At 34.8% G+C, this 17,438-nt stretch overlaps 1 protein-coding gene across 1 annotated transcript in view; it reads right to left on the reverse strand.

Moving 5' to 3' along the window:
* Window positions 1-1,716: 1,716 nt before the first annotated feature.
* Window positions 1,717-17,438, reverse strand: part of LOC132546953 (uncharacterized) — a 37,767-nt gene continuing 22,045 nt past the window's right edge. Inside the window, exons 13-21 of the mRNA XM_060210683.1 lie at window positions 16,315-16,546; window positions 15,668-15,817; window positions 14,046-14,128; window positions 11,049-11,119; window positions 10,526-10,611; window positions 10,126-10,276; window positions 8,394-8,467; window positions 7,886-7,973; window positions 1,717-6,108 (exon numbers count right to left, since the gene is read on the reverse strand). Coding sequence (XP_060066666.1) covers window positions 7,915-7,973; window positions 8,394-8,467; window positions 10,126-10,276; window positions 10,526-10,611; window positions 11,049-11,119; window positions 14,046-14,128; window positions 15,668-15,817; window positions 16,315-16,546 — 906 coding nt within the window. The 3' untranslated portion in view covers window positions 1,717-6,108; window positions 7,886-7,914. The remainder of the gene's footprint in view (window positions 6,109-7,885; window positions 7,974-8,393; window positions 8,468-10,125; window positions 10,277-10,525; window positions 10,612-11,048; window positions 11,120-14,045; window positions 14,129-15,667; window positions 15,818-16,314; window positions 16,547-17,438) is intronic.

Below are 17,438 nucleotides of genomic sequence, written 5' to 3' on the forward strand. Positions count from 1 at the left end.
TAGTAGATTTTAACATATCTGACCCTTCTGACCTTGAAAATGCCCTACTGATTGGCCAAATACATTACATTTTGACATTTGGCCCTTTGGTACTTGAGATAAAAAGATTTAACACACTTTAAATAGTCTCATGGACCTTGAGAGTGTGTTAAAGTTAAACAAACTTAAATGCCCTTCATATACAAATGCTACATCCCCAAAATCACTACCCTTAGCCTATGAGAAGTCATTTCAGGAAAAAACATGTCTGACCAACAGACAATAAATGCCATGGCATATGCTTCCTTAATCCTCGAGCACATGGGCTAATAAACTTTAACTGTCATACAATCCCAACCAGTCCCTTATTTAGATGTGCACTCAGAGAGGATCCATCAAGGAATTCCAAGAATCACAAATCGATAGATGGATGACAGACTAAAAATGTAGGGCGATTTGTTGAACAGCTCTCCATCTAATGATGGCAGGCAAAAAATTTGAGAGATGAAGCAGAGCTATCCAATTGACATAATAATGATGCTACAAGTTGAGGTTTGTTGAAATTGCCCCAGCACTTTGGAAATTATCAGGGCACCTTTTTGTGACAGACAGATGTAGAGACAACGAAGACAGGAAAATTCCTATTTACCCTCCAGTTTTTTGTTTCTGTCAGATCAGATGAGCTAGGATGTGTCTGTCCTAAGCTCCTTTTAAGGTCAAATAATGAGAGAAACTGAAAACGAAATATGTCATTTGCTTTTAATGAAACTGGCTAACATCGTAATGATATTTACCATACATGGTATTAAACTGCTTCTTTATAACAGTAACCGAAGCAAACAAAAGAAGCAAGTATGTATGTATATATGTATGTATGTATGTATACAGAAAATATGGCTAATGAAAGTAAATGAAACTTGTCTGCCCTCACTTTTTCTTATACTAAATAAAATTTTTACTTCTTAGAAAATGTTTTATAATTTTTTCTTAAACAAAACAGTACAAAATTCCTTGCAGACATTGAAAATTACGGTAGATTCATATAAAACGAAGCTAATAATATAAGAAAATTTTATGACAGGGCTGTCCCCAAAAAAGCAAGCAATGCAGAGTGACATTTTGATCTACCTATCTTTCAACACTCAAGGTACAAACATTAAACATTTCTCCATCATGGTGTCCTATATTTATATAAAATCACATAACACATATATGATAAAAATTTGTATAAAAGTTTATATAAGCTTATAACTCTTTCCATTCCTCAACTACAGCTCAAGCTATAAATTCAATATGCCTGCTACCTAGAATAAGCTAGAAGCCACCACATGCTAACATATAACATAAAATATATAGTAAAGAAAATAAAAACAGACGAAATTTATACAGTATGCATAATCTTGAAATATAGTAAAGTTGATTGTGAAACAAATACCTTTAGTAAGAAAGTTCTGCAGCAAAATTGCAAGAATAAGGACTTTATAAGCACATACAATGTGCATACACATAGCCTGACTAACAGCATATTTTGTTTTACATTACCTGTAAATACGTAAAATATATGTAATTTGTTTAATGTAGACATGCACTGCTCACCTTATATATAGGCACACATAATATCAACAAACTTTATAACAGGAACAAGTTCACAAAAATAAGATATCAATCAACATTTCCTCAAATTGTCAATATTACTTACAACTTGAAAAAAATTAAGATTTTTTTTTACATGTTAAAAATCATTAATGATACAAAAGCAAGTATTGTTATTTACAAACATACATAATCAATAAATATGTATCATATGATAAATGTATTTCATATGTACATACCAGTAGGCCTTCATTTATATTTTCATCAATCATATACACATGATTGTTAATTAAATATGGCAAATCTACACAAAGGTGACAAACCTGTATACAATGTAGTTCATGTCAAATCCTTTGTGGAATACATACAGGACCTAGAACATTGTTTTCCATCTGATATGTGATGTACGAGACAAGTCTTCACATTATTAATTTTTTAAGCCCTTGACAGGCTAAAAAGAACAAATTCAATTAGTGACATGTTTCATCAATCACATCATCAATTATTCAGAAAAATACTGCAGAAAATAGATAATTCCAGGCCGAACTTCCAAGTGTTATTTCAAACTATTAGTCTCCATTATTACATCCTAATGTAACATACAGATGTGAGACATACATCAATTTCTTTATCTTATCCTGATGTCACAGAAACATCATCTGTGAGATTTTACACGATGACACTAATTGTATGAAGATTCATAAATTTAAATAGAATCTAGTCACTGGGCTTGATGATGATGACGATTTTCTAAAAAAGGTAGAAATGGCACTGACTTCATCAACTTGGTTGAATCTTTAACTTAATTACTGTGTTCAGTCATGAGCCTGTATTGGAAAAGTAGTCAGCTGCACAATTAGGGGAAGTTACCATATATACATATATATACATATATACATGTATAGAATCTAGTAAGTAATATTGACGGTATGGTCAAATATTGGTACTGGATCTTAACAAACAAATGTTGGTTGGCTGTGTATTACTGGAATAGATACATGATCAATGAATCAATCAATGAATGGTAGGGGTGGAGTACCATTGGTTCATAACTTCACTGAACAGCAATATCTATGGGTGGGCTTATTTCCAGGCATGTCTGTTCTTTTGTTGGAAAATTATGGAATGTAAAATGGAATAGTCAAAATCCCACCTTGATTGTACCAAATGTAAACATGTTCTTCCTTGCTAATCATTGAGTGAATGGTCACTTCTTTCAGAAACAAAAAAAAAAGAAGAAAAATAGAAACATTCTTGAGCTTTATCACTTAAAAGAAATCTGTGAAGAAGGCAAGTGATGACCAAGGAAACTGATTATAGACTAGGATCATGTCCATAACGTAAATCCTATAATCCTATTTATAGTAACTGTGACCTCTTTTTTGACCCTAGGAGGTTGAGGCACACACTCACATGAGAGGATGTGAGGATGTGTAAAGTTCAATGATGTCCAGGTAAAAAAAGAAGTTGGTAATGTGAGGAAGGCACTGTGTTACAACAAAAATATAATTACCATTCATCACACTCAGCTAAATAACTGAACAAATCCTCATTATTTTCACCCCCATATTCACAAAAATAAAAAGGAGATTTCATTGTTAAATAACAAGCATGTAATTTCATGTATAATTACATAAACCTATCCTCAGCCAGCAAATTAACAAGAGTTATGAACAAAATTATTGCATAACATTTTAGAAGTGGTCAAAATACATGAAATATCAACCAAACAGTATCTAAGTATCTGCGAGGTTGGTTACATACAGTTTAAACTATATATACATAGTTCCATAATTTTTCAGGAAATACTTTTTCTTCACGGTACTTGTACATAAATATGGTTTCAAAATTCACACAAGAAGAAATATCCAAACATGAATTATCCTTGCATTTCAATAAGGATAAGAATAAAATGTAGAGAAGAATTTACAGAGGACTAAAACTTTCCTGACACAAAGATTTTGTTCTTTGCAGGTATCGTCATATAGTGTACAGTGAAATAATAGGATTTTCATCGGACTGTGAGCAACCACCCAAATTCATATATAACTATAGATAATCAATACATTCATTGCAGACACACTTTAGCCTGTTAACACACTGTAAAAAACTCAGCTGTACTGAAAGAAACATTCTCAAGAAATACTAGTAAGGGAAGTAAAAAGACAACAAATTATTTACAATACTTTATATACTTTACAATATTTTATGGACACGATTACATGCATACAAAAACAGACTATCAACATCACATTAAACCAAACAAGGATAAAATCAATTTCATGATTACAATAGTAAAAGTGATACCTGTATCTAAAACGGTTGTCTACCTGGGTATTATCCAAACCTTCAATAATATTTAAAATGTGATTTTACTTAAATTACACAACAGTTTCTGCCTTAATTGATTGAAAAAGAAAACAAAAAAAAAAAACAAAAACAAAAATAAAACAAAAGTATTTCCTGCAAATTTGTGAAGATATTGACATTTTCTGACATTTAAGAAAACAACACATTCTGACTGAGGAAAACAGCCCATTTTCTGCCATAATACCAGGAAAAAACACCACCAAGTTCGCTGTACATTGACAGGCACATTCCATATCAACATGGACAAAATATCGGTTTTTAGATGTTTGGCCAGCATTCCTGCTCTTAAATTTTGAAAAAATAACTAGTTTACAATTGGATCAAGTTATCATTTCACAAATCATACAACAGCAAATTAACATAAATTAAACAAAAGATAATTTGTGCATTATTATTGATGGTGGTATGACATAATTGGTTTAATACTAAAGCTTAGTGTGGGAAACTATAATCAACCTTGTACAATGAAAGACTGAGGATGTTTAATATCTAAGAATATATTTTAAGAAAATTTACACTCATCATTACCAATCTTGTGTTTCTGTGTCCACATCACCAAGGAGAAACATATTCTATAAATTCTACTATATTTCACTGCATTAAAGACAGGTCATATCTTTTTTTTTCTTGAAACATCACCACTTCACAGAAAGATGATCAAAATTAAACACTACACAATTAGATGTCATTGCTACAGCTTAACCTTATCAAATATATTTGTATTACCAACTCATAAACTGCCAACAGCGTAAGATCAATGCAATACAAGTGTTGAACTGGTTTTAGTATTCATGTGCATTGTAAATGCCAAATAGTTAAAGACATAATATGCTTCATTGAACTTGCCCTTATGCTGTTGGCATTCATATGTACATGAATGTCAACAGCATGTAAGCAGTTTAAGCCCTATATGCAGTAAGGCACACAATGGAATAAGATTTTAGAGGATCAGCTCTCTATCAAACGTTGTACTGATCTTCAAACATCTTATCCCAAATGTTAAAAGTTTTCTGTCTACATCACACAAGAGTGATGTATTAATTCACCATATTACTCTGTTATAAACATCCCTCAGTCACTTAATATTCTCTTCAAACTTTTTCACTATTACTGCATTCATATCAATTTACTCAATATACTGGTAATACTTCAACCATATTATTGCTGGAGGCGTATACATACCATTCGTGTTTTAGGCCAATCTGTCAGCCATACTTTCATAATTAATCTGACCGTTTCTCAATCAGTTTTAACAAGTAAGACTTTAACCTTGACTGATGACTATCAAAATCAATATATTAGGCATATACAACATTAATATTGGATAAATGTATAATTCAACTTTATAACACCTGACTCACAATTAATGATGTCATGATATTAGTGTACGACTTTATACTGTCACATCAACTGGATCAACTGCTACTAGATTCAATCACTCCGGCCCTATAACAGACTGAGCTGAATTTACTGCGGTGACCCTGTTAATTTTTGGCAGAAGCCAAACTTACATGATTCACTGAGTGTAGGAGCCCTCCCTCAGAGTATGAATCTGAGGTAAAGAGGCGTCCCCCTCGACTTATTACAGAATATGCATACCAGGGTTGATCATTTACAATTTTCTTAAAATTTTACCTTCACTTTCTCCTTTCACATAGTTCATGAATTTCACAATTCATCATTAGTCAGTTATGATCAGTGGAGTTAGAAACAAATACCTATGTCAAGATAATTAACCAAAAACTAATACCAAAATTCTGTACCATACCAAAGTAAAAACATCACATCAGCAAACTCCTCTAACTTCTGTTAAAGCTCAGGAATACTGCTTTACTTACTTAGGTAGGTATAACACAAATAAAACAAAATTAGGATTAAAAGATTTAAATTCAAATAATACTGAATTTTAATACCATCACTCAGACATCAATTTGTAAGTTACTTGTTCATGTGTTACTGATACGAACTCTCCTGCAGGTCATAAAGATACACCTTATTTGTTTTAATCTTCTTCACATTGCATGGACTAATCCAGAATTCTGTCTTGATGTGTACTGCAGAGGAACATATCTGTATGAGTGGCACTGCAGATTTTTCACTGTAGCAAGGTGTCTATTCTCAAACTAGCTACTTTAGATATCTCTCTCAGAATCTTCATCCCAATCACTGCAACACAGAATGGTTCCATTACTTTCAAATACACTGAAGGGGGAAATGGTATACTGTAAATACTGTAGGGGGGGAATGATGGTGTCACAGATGTGTAGGTATACTGTATATACTGTAGGGGAAGAGGGGAAATGATGGTGTCACAGATGTATAGGTATACTGTATATACTGTAGGATGGGGGGAATGATGGTGTCACAGATGTGTAGGTATACTGTATATACTGTAGGGGGGAAATGATGGTGTCACAGATGTGTAGGTATACTGTATATACTGTAGGGGGGAATGATGGTGTCACAGATGTGTAGGTATACTGTATATACTGTAGGGGGGAATGATGGTGTCACAGATGTGTAGGTATACTGTATATACTGTAGGGGGGAAATGATGGTGTCACAGATGTGTAGGTATACTGTAAATACTGTAGGGGGGAATGATGGTGTCACAGATGTGTAGGTATACTGTATATACTGTAGGGGGGGAAATGATGGTGCCACAGATGTGTAGGTATACTGTATATACTGTAGGGGGGAAATGATGGTGTCACAGATGTGTAGGTATACTGTATATACTGTAGGGGGGAATGATGGTGGATGTGTAGGTATACTGTATATATGGTGTCACAGATGTGTAGGTATACTGTATATACTGTGGGGGGGGAATGATGGTGCCACAGATGTGTAGGTATACTGTATATACTGTAGGGGGGGGGGAAATGATGGTGCCACAGATATGTAGGTATACTGTATATACTGTAGGATGGGGGGAATGATGGTGTCACAGATGTGTAGGTATACTGTATATACTGTAGGGGGGGGGGAATGATGGTGTCACAGATGTGTAGGTATACTGTATATACTGTAGGATGGGGGGAATGATGGTGTCACAGATGTGTAGGTATACTGTATATACTGTAGGGGGGAAATGATGGTGTCACAGATGTGTAGGTATACTGTATATACTGTAGGGGGAGGGGGGCAAATGATGGTGTCACAGATGTATAGGTATACTGTATATACTGTAGGGGGAAATGATGGTGATGTTTTGGGTTTTTTTTCAGCAATTATTGAAGAAAACCCATTTTCTCCATGTCATTCCTTACAGACATTATAGTTTTCCATAGCAAATTTGAACAAGCAGTATGATACATTTTGAGGTTTGTCATAAAAGTATATATCATATTGATGGAGGACCTGATGAAGCCCAAAGAGGGCAAAACCAGTAGACTGTACTTAATGAATTACTCTGATACTGTTGTGACTGATATTTCTTACTTTATATTGATGAAGATATGAAAAGCATTTAGTAACTAATAAGATGACAGCCTCTGTTTCATATCTTTTTTTATCAAAATTTGGAGTAAAGTGCATCATTTCGTATTTTCCTGGTTATAAGTCAAGAAGATATCCTCGTAATTTATAAAAGGTATGATTAATTAAATCACTGAGAATGTTGTTTTTATTTCAATTTTCAAATCATCTTGTATACGATTGCAAATGGCGTTTCACGAAGATCTGTTTCAATCACAAACACGTGAGGGACAAACTCTCGTTAAAAACCTCAGTAGTGTCTCATACTGGTGTACTGGTACGCTTCCTTTTTTATAATTTTATTTTCATCCTGGTGATCTGTTTTAGTCCACGTATAAGCCACACTAGTATATAAGCTACATGCCCGACTCACAAGGAAATAAGATGCGGCTTATAATCCAGAAAATGTGGTATATATATCTTGTACATGCTATAAGAAGTAACTAGGCCCTCGGTTTTTACCTACCTGGTATATCCATCAACATCATTTTCTTGTTACATAGCCCCAATGTCTTCTATCATCATTCTGGTCTGGTAATCTTCTTGAGTTACAACTATAAATCACAAAAATATTTCTTCAGAATTAAACTTTGAAATATCAACCTAACATTACATGTCACACACTTACAAAACCCTTTAAGATCTTACTAATGTTATGCTCCTGATCTGTGCCTTCCCCCACTAGCCTAGCCCCAAACACACATACACATATGTATCACTTATTTCATCTAATTCATTCAATTTCATCATTCTACTTAAAATTTTGTCTGCAATACTACATAAAGACTCATTATAAAGGTATTTTAAATCCATTTTTTGCATACACATATAACAATATTTTAATTTATTCAGAATTTGAAGAGTCACTTGGTGATGTGATATAACAAAGGTTAAAGTTGAAAGGTTAAAGATTTATTACAGTACTACACTCAGCTCAAAGTTGAAAGGTTACGAATACATTAAATACTACTAACACGTCTGCTGTATCGGTCCATGAGTCTGCCCTCCTTGCTCTCTGTACCTCATGTTGCGAAGCTCAAAATGATACCTGAGTGGGATAAAGTCAAAGTAACCACACAACTTCATTTTTTATATATATGCTCTTAAATATGGGTAAGTATAACATATTTATAGCACTGTTTGTGTCTGAAATACAGAAGGGTCATACAAGACAAATTTTTGACATCAGCAATGTTCACATATATTGAATGAGTTATATAGTATGACTATAGATTAAGCTGAAATCATTACTCAGTATGCCATTGTCAAAAATAAATGTAACATTGTCATACACACATGTAACACTACAAACAACACAAGAGACATTATCAACAACACATGTGACATTGTCAACAACACATGTGGCATTATCAACAACACATGTGACATTGTCAACAACACATGTGGCATTGTCAACAACACATGTGGCATTGTCAACAACACATGTAGCATTGTCAACAACACATGTGGCATTGTCAACAACACATGTGGCATTGTCAACAACACATGTGACATTGCAAACAGCATGTGACATTGTCCACAATAAATGTGACAGTACCAACAGGATGTGACGCTGTCCATAATAAATGTGACAGTACCAACAGCATGTGACATTGTCCACAATAAATGTGACAGTACCAACAGCATGTGACATTGTCCACAATAAATGTGACAGTACCAACAGCATGTGACATTGTCCACAATAAATGTGACAATACCAACAGCATGTGACGCTGTCCACAATAAATGTGACAGTACCAACAGCATGTGACACTGTCCACAATAAATGTGTCAGTACCAACAGCATGTGGCATTGTCCACAATAAATGTGACAGTACCAACAGCATGTGACGCTGTCCACAATAAATGTGACAATACCAACAGCATGTGACATTGTCCACAATAAATGTGACAATACCAACAGCATGTGACATTGTCCACAATAAATGTGACAGTACCAACAGCATGTGAAATTGTCCACAATAAATGTGACAGTACCAACAGCATGTGACGCTGTCCACAATAAATGTGACAGTACCAACAGCATGTGACATTGTCCACAATAAATGTGACAGTACCAACAGCATGTGACATTGTCCACAATAAATGTGACAGTACCAACAGCATGTGACATTGTCCACAATAAATGTGACAGTACCAACAGCATGTGACATTGTCCACAATAAATGTGACAGTACCAACAGCATGTGACTCTGTCCACAATAAATGTGACAATACCAACAGCATGTGACATTGTCCACAATAAATGTGACAGTACCAACAGCATGTGACATTGTCCACAATAAATGTGACAGTACCAACAGCATGTGACATTGTCCACAATAAATGTGACAGTACCAACAGCATGTGACATTGTCCACAATAAATGTGACAGTAGCAACAGCATGTGACATTGCCAACAAATACACTTACACTGCCAACAACACGTGACAAAGGTAAAATCTTTTAATTTGAAATTCAAAATGGCCACCTGTTACCCATATTGGTTCTCTGATCAGTTTTAAAATCAAACAGGCACAACAAGAGACCAAGGGGAACATATATGAACAGCCTACCATCTGATAATGAAATTAACCAAATACTTCAATTTAAACATGAAACTACATGCAACAGAAGCTACAAAATTTCCCCACTCTTCACTATAGCCCCTGCCTCATACATAGTCTGATAGCCTTTAATACTGACTGTGTTCCTTTGTGAGTGATTGTGATCAATCCTGGTTTGCTGTTATCGCGATGATTGTCCACCTTGGCACTCTCTTCCAGAGTCAAAGTTCGCCACTGGTCGAGTCCATCCTTGAACTGCCAGCAGGACACCAAACCACCCTCTCTCATCGCTAGAAACAATATCACAACCAATATCAGTTTATACAATATCATCTACTATATTTGAATTCACTAACTACATTTCATGATTTTATTTACTGCATATGAGTGACAGACTTTAAAACAAATATTGTTATACCCCTATCATACACAGACACTCAACTTCTTAAAGAAGTCAATGTCATGTGACTTAGGTGGGTTCAGCTACACCATTACTAGGAGACACTAATGTCTTATGACCTTGGCTGTTTGTGATGTACCTGATGCAGCTGCAGTCCCACTCTCGGAGACAGGTAATTGTTGATCGTAGGACTGAGTTTGTAATTCTGACGCAGGAACATGGCTTCTGCAAGAGGAAATAAGTACAGTAAACCTCTGTTGAAGACAAACTGTGAAAACATCTTAATTATCTGTACGATAATCGAAGAAATGCCATCAAACTCACAGAATTGTTGTTAAGTAACAGTAAGACATCAATCAAATCAAAAAATAAAAGTCACAATTAACTATGATTTTAATAGATATGGGTGGGTTAATTACCAGATATGAATCCACTACCAAATAGATACAGGAATAATCTATACAAAATTTACTCTTAAAAATCACAGGAAAGAGCAAAAAGAATATCATATCAGTGTTCACATGCAAATCTTCATGGTTTTGGAGAATTTTAAGGTTAATCTGAATATCCTTTTAACAAGTAAAATGTACAACAATTCATATTTCATATTGAAATTTCACAGGTGTAATCCAAATACAGATTATTATCAAGACAATACTTACACAACTTCCACCTCTATAACACCATCCTGTCCACACTTATATCTCTCCACAATGCCGATTGGCCACTTCACCTGTAAATCACAATGGTTTACACAATCTCAGCTACTTTTCAAGAACAGTGACCTGACAATGAAATTACAATAGAAATAATTCTTGATACCCGAAAGCTTGTAGTAAATCAAGGGCCTTGTCTGCCACCTTAGATATTGGGATTCTGATTATACACACTATATTTTTATCATTACGTTAGTTAATAATCATTATTTGCTTTTATGTTTGAACTACATGAGGTCAACAAAATCTCTGGAAATGATATATTAGATTTAAAAGATTGTGGCAATCTTGAATTTTAAGAATGAGTCTAGCAAATCTAGGGACTCGATTGTTTCAACTTTGTCTCCAAATTTATTAAAATTGAAATTGAAATCTGTTTGCATTTAGTTACCATTATTTCATACACATAGGATGAAATTTTACCACCTCTATCATGTAACATTATTTAATTCAAACCAGAAGAGAGCAACGAAAAATTTAATGACATGCTGTAATAACTGCAAACATCGGAGTGACTTTAGAGCCTATGAATATAAATGCATTCTAGATATTGTAATAGATGACCTTTGTATAACGCATGATTAAAATCCCCACAGAAATTAAGTCATAAGAGTGACAATATTGATTTGGGGCATGACAGAACTGGAAGGGCATGATGTAAAAATCAGACAGTTCCTAAAGATAGATTAATTTATGCTTCCCTCCCGCATCAATCAACAAAATGGCATTGGCAATAAAAAATTATTTTAACTACCGTAGATGTGCCACTAATGCCACTGCTGGCAGCAAAGCTTTTCAAATATTTATTTCTAAACGGACATTACATTTAATCTACATACAAAAGAATGATATTTTTACCTCAAATTAAACTTTAACCACAACTGCATAGTGGTCAGTGTAATAGTTAGCAGATATACATACATTTACTTGATCTATTTCGCTTGATGAATATGTTGAGAATACCAAATGTTTTTAAAATGTTCAATAATTTGTTGAAAGACTGACGACATTCTACACAATGTGGTACTATGTACCAAGTTTCATTAAAATCCTCCTAAAGGTTTAGGAGGAGTTACGAAGACAAGGTATTTTGCATAGAAAAATCTGAGTCCAAGGGCCATAACTCATATAATAAAATATTTGAATGGCCTCTTACATCTACACATCGTGAGTTTACTTTGAACCAAGTTTGATTACAATCCTCCAAAGGGTTTAGGAGGAGTTGCGAAGACAAAGTAAAAGGAAATTGACAGAATGATGAAATGACAGAATTAAGGAAAGATTCAACACTACATGCCCTCGGCCATGTATGACAGGAGCATAAAAACTGCCTAGTGGCATTCAACATACTGTACATCAACTTTCTTTCACATGCAATTCACTTTTTCAATTTTCACAATAAACTCAAAATTGTGAAAATTTAGCATCACAAATAACAAACACTGATTTCTGTCGTCAGACATTGCAGACTTATGATAAATGTCCATTCACCTTAAGCATGAACCTATGTATACAGTACATACAGATACACATGCGTTTTCTTCTGCCATTAATTTTGTTGTCTGAAACAATCGATTCTTTGAGTAGTGGACTAAAGACACATAAGTGAAATTTAGAACAAAAAAAAAAGTAAAGGAACATACTGAATCAAACTAAATCATACAGCTGTTTTGTCCTTCTAGGACTTGTAACTGATGCTAAGGACCTAAATTTAGAACGTAGGAAACAACAGATTTTCACAATTTTCAAGTATCTGATACGTCAAGAAAGAAGTACATCAGTTCTGTATATTCTAAACTGGGCCACTATTCATGTAAATTGAAATGGAAGCATGCAGGGCAAGGTAAACCTTTAGGACTTCAAAGTCCACCAGCAGTGCCTTCTACCAAACAACTTCAAGGAATACATGTACAAAAGACACACAAATGAATAGCACATTAAGTGCAGATTTACATACAGTACAGCCAAATAATGAATGAAACTGCATCATACAGCTTTTTTGTCCTTCTATGACTTATTAGTGATGTTAGGGGCCTGAAGTTTGAAACCTAGGAGGCTACTAAGGTAAACAAAAATTGATCGTAAAAAATATCAATATCTAATTGAGGGGATACACTAGTCCTGTTATTTTCTTCTGATGGATTCTCAGGATTTGAGTTTGATAAAGTGGAGAATGCTGCCTTGTTTGAATTCAACGATCTGCACATGAAGCCATTCAAGCCTTTGACTAACTGTAATTACCTTCCTTCAAATTGCTACTGAAATGAAGGCATGAGACATCAACTGATGTTGGAAGTTTAACAGGCCGTTTATTCATTAGGGTAATGTACAACATTTCCCTGTTAATGATAGAATGGGAAGCTTACCTGTTGTTGCCAAAAAAGTGACCAGAAATAGGGCTCACTACAGAGTTTTAATGAAGACAATACATTTCCAAATTTATAATTGTGGTTCAGAAGTTGCAAAAGTAAATTGATGTAAATTTGTTGTATTGTGAAATCATGATAATGAGAAACCGTGAAGGAAAAATGGTTTACAGGGGTTAGACGGCACGTCACACCTGTCAACACATTATATCACACCTTTTCTCACAGTGACATTTGAACTGATTTCGGAATCTGAATAATGCTTCATTTTTCACGAAGGACATCCACCAAAAACTAAAAATGTAATCAGAAATTTTATATCGACAATTCAATAAGTACAAAATAGACAACATCAGACATATAACAATCCAAGAAGGAAGTCAAAAGCCTCATTGTTTTCCTCATGGTGTTTATAATAACATGAAAACAAATATTTAAATATGCCTGTCTTTACTATCCAAATGGAGAAGACACCTTCATTCCAATAAAAATATTACTTACTCATATACACATTATCATCAGCATGACACTTACTTTCCACTAAATCTGAATGATGTTTAACAACATATGAACTCACTGTGACAGACATATTTCTGTGGCGCCTAATGACCACTCCATGGGAAGCTTGACCATCCTCATCACCTTTACTCCAGTGAGGTCCTTTCATAAAATAAAAACAAAGAGTTGTATTAGTGTCTTTTGTTATTTTCCTTAGTAATTCCCAAACTTTGTTTAGTTGGGTAGATAATTAAAATCATAGGATGACTGCCCCAAAGTAATGGAGTTAAATTTATTACAGGATCACTGACCCAAAGTAATTGGGTTAAATTTATTACAGGATGACTGCCCCAAAGTAATGGGGTTTACTTCATTACAGGATGACTGCCCAAAAGTAATGGGTTGAATTTATTACAGGATCAATGACCCAAAGTAATGGGGTTAAATTTATTACAGGATGACTAACCCAAAGTAATAGGGTTAACTTCATCATAGGATGACTGCCCCAAATTCATAGGGTTAACTTCATCACAGGATGACTGACCCAAAGTAATGGGGTTAAATTTATTACAGGATGACTAACCCAAAGTAATAGGGTTAACTTCATCATAGGATGACTGCCCCAAATTCATAGGGTTAACTTCATCACAGGATGACTGACCCAAAGTAATGGGGTTAAATTTATTACAGGATGACTGACCCAAAGTAATAGGGTTAACTTCATCACAGGATGACTGCCCCAAATTAAGGGCAGATTTATTACAGGATCCTATGTAATGTGACCTTTGAAATGATGCAATAAATAAGGTCACATTTGACAGACAGGTGGTCTCTTGATACAGGTTCAAAGAAAAACATCCACAAAAAACATGCAAATGAAATTCCTGTATCATGGCTGAAATATTTGATGAAATCAAAAAAGAAATATAGCTTATTATGGTATTTCTTTGTCCAGAATTGATTCCATAAGTAATAACCTCAAGTGTCTGTATTTGGTAATAGGACTGTTCCTTGTGACATTAATAATCCCGTAATTATTACCCTAGGGGCTCGGAAGCAACCAATCTACCTAGGTCTGTTTCAGGTACAGTACATGTTAATTTCACCTCTCTCCGTCAGTAACAATAGAGATCAAGTTACCTACATGTGCCATTCATTGTACAACAAAAACTTCAGCGCAATTACATAAGTAAGACTCACAATAAGGCTCTAACACTATTACAACATACTGAAAAAATTAATATACCCTGGGTAAGTGTACACTGCCTACAGATTTTTAAATGACCAGTTTCTATTCCACGATTACGATACATATGTAAATGCTGTGGTATACTAGATAAGAACTCTCCTTTTCAGCAAGTGATTTGTCTTAATAACCATACAAATACCGTTATTCTGTCGAAAATCCAGTTAGATTGACTGTCACCCAATCATCATAGCATTTCATGCGGCAAAATTATACCAAGGTTAATGGAAATCAAGTAACTTTCATAAAATCACTAAAAAAGTTCCCTTTTGATTTTTTGTGATACAGAAATGATGGTTGCCAGTCATGTAAGACATGTAGTTACTTAACTGAGGTCATTTGTATAGTAAATTACAATGGGATCAAATATGACAGGAAGTCACTTAATTCAGGTGGTTGCTACCTAAAGCTTTTCTCTCACTGTTACCCCTGTTACAATTTCTTATATAACATACCTCGCTTTACCCAGCATCCAACGTTTATGTTCTCCCCTGACTGCATCTGGCGTGGCTGGCTAGGACCACCTGGAAATGTCACCTCCTGGAAGTCTGATCGATATTGATAACGGTCAACCGTGCCCCTATCCCACTTGACCACAACAACACCTACAGAAAAAGAGAATTTAACAAAATCTACAGTTTATCTTCAAAACACTACCACAATATCTAAAGAACACAGAAATTTAATACACTCTACAGCATATCAGAAAACTCCAACACGATATCTACAACACAAAAACAAAACAAAAACCAATCTTCATTCCATCTCAAAAACAGTACGAAATCAGACTGACAAGGTTAACACTGACATGTTTTCAATCTTTACCACCTTCTCGAGATCAGTTATGGACTGTTTAAATTTCTCTGTGATGCATCAACAGATATAAATAGGTTCAGTTACAATGAATAGAAGGGTGGTATCTGAGAGAGTACATATATTAAGCAATGTGTGGCAGTTTATAGGGTTGTAAATTCCACCAAATCTATTACAAAATTTACATCTGATGTGATTTTTATTTTTCACGTAACTACAATATCACGATAATTTTGTTTACATCCACTAGTTAAGTGTAAAAGGTTAAATGAGATTAGGGACATTATACCTTCACTGGCGTGTGCCACCACTGTTCCTAGTCCGCCTGGATCAGAGGTGCCATGTCGCCACTGTGGTCCTTTCTTTACACGGCTACCAATTGTTGGCATGTGTGCCAATTCTTGAAATGTATAACTCTTTAACATTTCATTGTCCGATTCATCTGAATTTTTTATACCTGGTAGCGGGTCATTAAATTTTGCTTCAATGCCGTGTGTTCGCAGCATGTTAATCAGTTCGTCCTGTTGTCAAGGTAACAAAAAACCCATCTTAAGGTAACATTCACGCATCGATGAGTTAGCACTGATATATGGTAAAACATATTGAAATAGACGTTTTGATTAAAATATCATTGAGCATCTATTTCCAATATGACCTCCAAGTAGCATTTCAAAGTATGACAAACCACCATATTCCTGACTAAAATTTCTGTGCGAGATCATATTTGATTATGAATAAGCCCCTTTACCCACATTGTTTTTCTGAATGAGAGCCTATTTAAGTCAGACTGTTTCCCTATATCTAATTGAGAGCCTACTTAAGTGAGACTGTTTCCCTATATCTGATTGAGAGCTTAGTTAAGTGAGACTGTTTCCCTATATCTGATTGAGAGCCTACTTAAGTGAGACTGATTCCCTATATCTGATTGAGAGCTTAGTTAAGTGAGACTGTTTCCCTATATCTGATTGAGAGCCTACTTAAGTGAGACTGTTTCCCTATATCTGATTGAGAGCCTACTTAAGTGAGACTGTTTCCCTATATCTGATTGAGAGCCTAGTTAAGTGAGACTGATTCCCTATATCTGATTGAGAGCCTACTTAAGTGAGACTGATTCCCTATATCTGATTGAGAGCCTACTTAAGTGAGACTGTTTCCCTATATCTGATTGAGAGCCTACTTAAGTGAGACTGTTTCCCTATATCTGATTGAGAGCATACTTAAGTGAGACTGTTTCCCTATATCTGATTGAGAGCCTACTTTAGACTGATTCCCTATATTAAGTGAGATCTGATTCCTTAAGTACATCTGATTGAGAGCCTACTTAAGTGAGACTGATTCCCTATATCTGATTGAGAGACTACTTAAGTGAGACTGTTTCCCTATACCTGATTGAGAGCCTAGTTAAGTGAGACT

This window comes from Ylistrum balloti, unplaced genomic scaffold, assembly GCF_031769215.1.
Source record: "Ylistrum balloti isolate Yb309-2 unplaced genomic scaffold, AGI_CSIRO_Ybal_v1 Utg369924, whole genome shotgun sequence".
Taxonomy (NCBI): Eukaryota; Metazoa; Mollusca; class Bivalvia; order Pectinida; family Pectinidae; genus Ylistrum; species Ylistrum balloti.